The sequence below is a fragment of the Chiloscyllium plagiosum genome, chromosome 5 (genome assembly GCF_004010195.1).
Source record: "Chiloscyllium plagiosum isolate BGI_BamShark_2017 chromosome 5, ASM401019v2, whole genome shotgun sequence".
Classification (NCBI taxonomy): Eukaryota; Metazoa; Chordata; class Chondrichthyes; order Orectolobiformes; family Hemiscylliidae; genus Chiloscyllium; species Chiloscyllium plagiosum.
The window spans coordinates 61,871,057-61,875,166 of NC_057714.1; the positions used below are offsets into that span (position 1 = coordinate 61,871,057).

General features: G+C 37.7%; 1 protein-coding gene across 1 annotated transcript in view; it reads right to left on the minus strand.

Moving 5' to 3' along the window:
• Positions 1 to 400: 400 nt before the first annotated feature.
• Positions 401 to 4,110, minus strand: part of hacl1 (2-hydroxyacyl-CoA lyase 1) — a 107,514-nt gene continuing 103,804 nt past the window's right edge. Inside the window, exon 17 of the mRNA XM_043690167.1 lies at positions 401 to 998. Within this exon, the coding sequence (XP_043546102.1) occupies positions 966 to 998 (33 nt within the window). The 3' untranslated portion in view covers positions 401 to 965. The remainder of the gene's footprint in view (positions 999 to 4,110) is intronic.

Genomic DNA, 4,110 nt, shown 5'->3' on the forward strand with positions numbered 1-4,110 from the left:
ACAACTAGTTTCCTTAAGATATATATACTTTTTAAATCTAGAAATATATTCCCTAAATAGGAAGAAACATATCTGATCTAAATTTCTTACATTTTATATTTGCAATTTGCTAAATATTAGCTTTCGTTTTACTGGTCCAGCAAATTAAGATATTCATTTACAGTATACCCAGTTTTGATTGCAGACCTCAAGTCATGAGTTACACGAAGACTTGAAGCTGTAGGCCAATATCATTTTGAAACAAATATTAAATATCTGTGACAGCTTTCTTCAGCAAGATGGCTTATTAAAATTACAATGTAATTATATAAAATTCCTCATAGCATTATAATGGTTATACGGTTAAACTATAAATGCCTAAAATCTAATGATCAAATAACTCACTTCAGCACAATAAAAATGGAACTTAAAATCATTTATGTTTTATTTCTATGAAGTACAGTTTCCCAGCTACATTATGCTGGAATATCATGTGAACAGAAAGTTGTGTTTCATTTTGTAATAGAAGTTAAGAGAAAAGAATGCAGTATTAGTTACAGGTATCAGTCTAAACATTGTATAAGATTATTTTCTGGTTGTAGTTAATGGCAGTGTTTTACAGTTATTTATACAATTTTACAATGGAATTATAACATCTTTACTGCTTCCCATATTGACTCTGGTCTATTGTCCAGCAATCTAAACCTACTTTCCTCTTTGGCAAGACAAAAGATTATTATCAACTTCTCTGCTTCAGAAACTTTCACGATCACAACCTTAGTAGCAATATAAAGTTAATTTATTCTTGTGGTCCATCCCAAGTTCAGCTAATTCAGAATCAACAGTAATCACATTTTCTTTAAAGAATATAAGCATACAATCTTGCCAAAATTTCAACTTGCAAATTGGTACACAAAATGATGTCACTAACATATGTTTTCCAGTTAGCCTGGCTTATTCTGCTTTGGTTTTGCCAATTATTCCAGTCACATATTGGAACGAGTCAGCCAAGTAAAGTCCTGAAAGCAAACACCATAACAGCATATAGTCAAAAGGTAGTAAAAGGTTATTTGGCTACTTACTCTACAAAATCTAGTAATGTTATTAATACCATCTCTCAACACATTGATTGATGATTTAATCCTCAATAATGTTTAATAAATTTGGGAAAGAAAATGTCAGCATTGCTTCTGCACACACAAAATGTTCTGCAGTTGAACATGATTTCCAATAATCAGTTAGAGCTAAGAGGTGAATTGGAACTGTAGTAGTTTTTCCCCACTTGCACTTCTACATGCAGAAGAAATTACGTCACATCTGAATCGGCAAAAACACCAACATTTCTTAACCCTACCCCATTTCTCACCTTCACCAAAATACATGACCATGATATTGAACCAATAAAGAGATCTAACCTTCACATTCAGATCCTTTTGAGTAATGCACTGCAACTATTTTTAACTTATTGCTTCAAAATTAAACCTAGACCTTCTAATCATAGGATTACACATGATATAAACCCACTTATTTGGTCCAACTGTCGATGCTGGCAGCTACACTCTAATCGCGCCACCCCTATCTATGTTCATCCATTCCCCCTCATTAGGCTGTCTAATTTCTCCTTAAATACATCTACATTATTTGCCTGGACACTCCATGTGGTAGACAGTTCCACATTTTCACCATTTTTCAGGTGGTGAGATTTTTCTTCTGAAATCCCTTTTGGATTTCTTGGTGACCATCTCCTTTTAATGGCCTCTGGTTATGTTCAGCCCTATAAGAGGAAACATTTTTTCTGTATCCACTGTACCAAAACAGTTTGTAATTTGCAAAGGCTCTTTCAGTCACTCCTCAACTTTCTTTTATGATGAGCAAAGAGATCCAGCCTGTCAATCTTTTCTTGATATATATAATCATGTATTTCAGATACACTCTGCATCTTCTCCAGTGCCTCTCTATTCTATTTATAAAATGGTAACTAAACCTGCACTCTAAGTGCAGTCTCATCAATGTTCAACACTGGTTTAGCATACCTTGTATACTTGTAGTTTTAACTAACTGAAGAGTCCTTTGTGCCTCTACTCCAACAGGACTTGCATTTTCCAAGTTGTAAGTAACCTCCCTATTCTTCCTCTCAAAATGTACTAACCCTCATTTATCTGCATTCAAGTTCATTTGCCAAACATTTGCTCATTTGGTAAGTTTATTAATGTCCTCCCATAATTTATTGCAGTCCTTCTCACTATTGTTAATCCTCTCCATTTACATAATTTATAAATTGTAAGCTTGATTACAAAGTCCAAATCATTACTGGGAACAGCAGTGGCTGTAACACTGATCCTTGCAGAATACTGCTTTCAACCTTTTGTCACTTTGAAAAACTACACTTTATTTCCATGCTCTGCCTTCTATCCTGAAGTTGGTTGGTAATCCATTCTGCCTGCTTGTCCCTTAACCCACATTCTCTGGCCTTACAACAGCAAGAGCATTACTATTCATATTTAATTATTTGTCAGAAATAAGCTGTAGTGCCAGAGAATTGGTCAATAGTTACAATAATCCCAATACTTGAAAAGGGCAACAGAAAATATAACAGCAACTGACGATAAGCCAGTTTAAGATCAGTAGTTTAAAAAAATAATAGAACTGTTACTAAAGATGACAATAAAAACACCCAGAAGTATCATAATGAAGAGTCAGCATTGATATTAAAAGGGAAAATTTTGCTTGACCACAATTATAGAATTTTTGGGGGAAATAAGAAACAGATAAGATATTAATAATGCAACAAATGTAGTTTATCTGGATTTACAAATGCATTAATCTCTTCCCTAGATTCTTTCACTATACATAGCTACAAGCCATCCAGACCAGGAGTTTTATCCTCTTTGAATTTGTTTAGTTTATTCAATATATCCTTTTAGTTTGAATTGGATGTAACTCACTATTCCACTGATTATTGAATGTCATGATTACATGTTCTATCTCACTGGCAAATACATTATCATCTCCTAAATCCTCTCCTCTTTGGATTCCTCAACAACATTTGCCAACTGAAACTGAGATGACAGACAAGAGAGCGCCAATTCTTGGGTTCTTGGCAATGCTGTTCTTCCAAAGCATGACTGGCCGACCCTTCCTTTCCAACGCAGCCACATTTGCTTCCTCAGTGCCTGCCTCCGTAACCAACTCATCCCACATGGATTCCAGACCACCTTTAAACCAGCAGAGTTTGGACCCGAACAGGACAAACAATACAGACTACAGATTCAAAAACACCAGCAACAGTTTTCCTTCAAGATCCTCCGCTCCACACTTGCAGCAATGCGCCGGCACCTAACCTCTCTACAGTCAGCCCTGCCTCAGCTGAGGGCCACACTCTCTCAGAATTGCAAAGGACCCACTCTGAAAATGTGTTGCTGGAAAAGCGCAGCAGGTCAGGCAGCATCCAGGGAACAGGAGAATCGACGTTTCGGGCATAAGCCCTTCTTCAGGAATGGTTGAGGAATCCGGAGTGTGGGGCTAAGTACATGAAAGTTTTTGGTACTTACTGTCTTTAATTTCCGATATGGCTAGGAAGAACCGTTTGTTTAGTTTATGGATCCTTCTGTGGATGAAGAACAGTAGAGGTCCTTTGCAGGTCTGTGAGAGTGTTGTCCTGAGCTGGGGTAGATCGAGTTGCAGGGAATGTAGGTAGCGGCGCATGGCTGCAAACGTGGAGCGAAGGATCCGGAGGGAGGTCTGTTGCTGGAGGCTTCGGATTTGTTGTAGGTACTGGTTGTCCTGGTTGGGTCCTGGTTCTTCAGGAAGGGCTTATGCCCGAAACGTCGATTCTCCTGTTCCCTGGATACTGCCTGACCTGCTACGCTTTTCCAGCAACACATTTTCAGCTCTGATCGCCAGCATCTGCAGTCTCTGAGATCGCATTTCCATCTCAAACATCAAAAACTGTAAGTACAACAAATCGCCAGCATCTGCAGTCCTCACTTTCTCCTCAAAGGACCCACTCTGTACGACACCCTTAGGAGAATTCATACTCTCAACAAACAGTATTTCAACTCCATCTCAAACATCAAAAACTGTAAGTACAACAAATCTTTATCCACCCACCTCCTCACTTTCTCCTCAAAG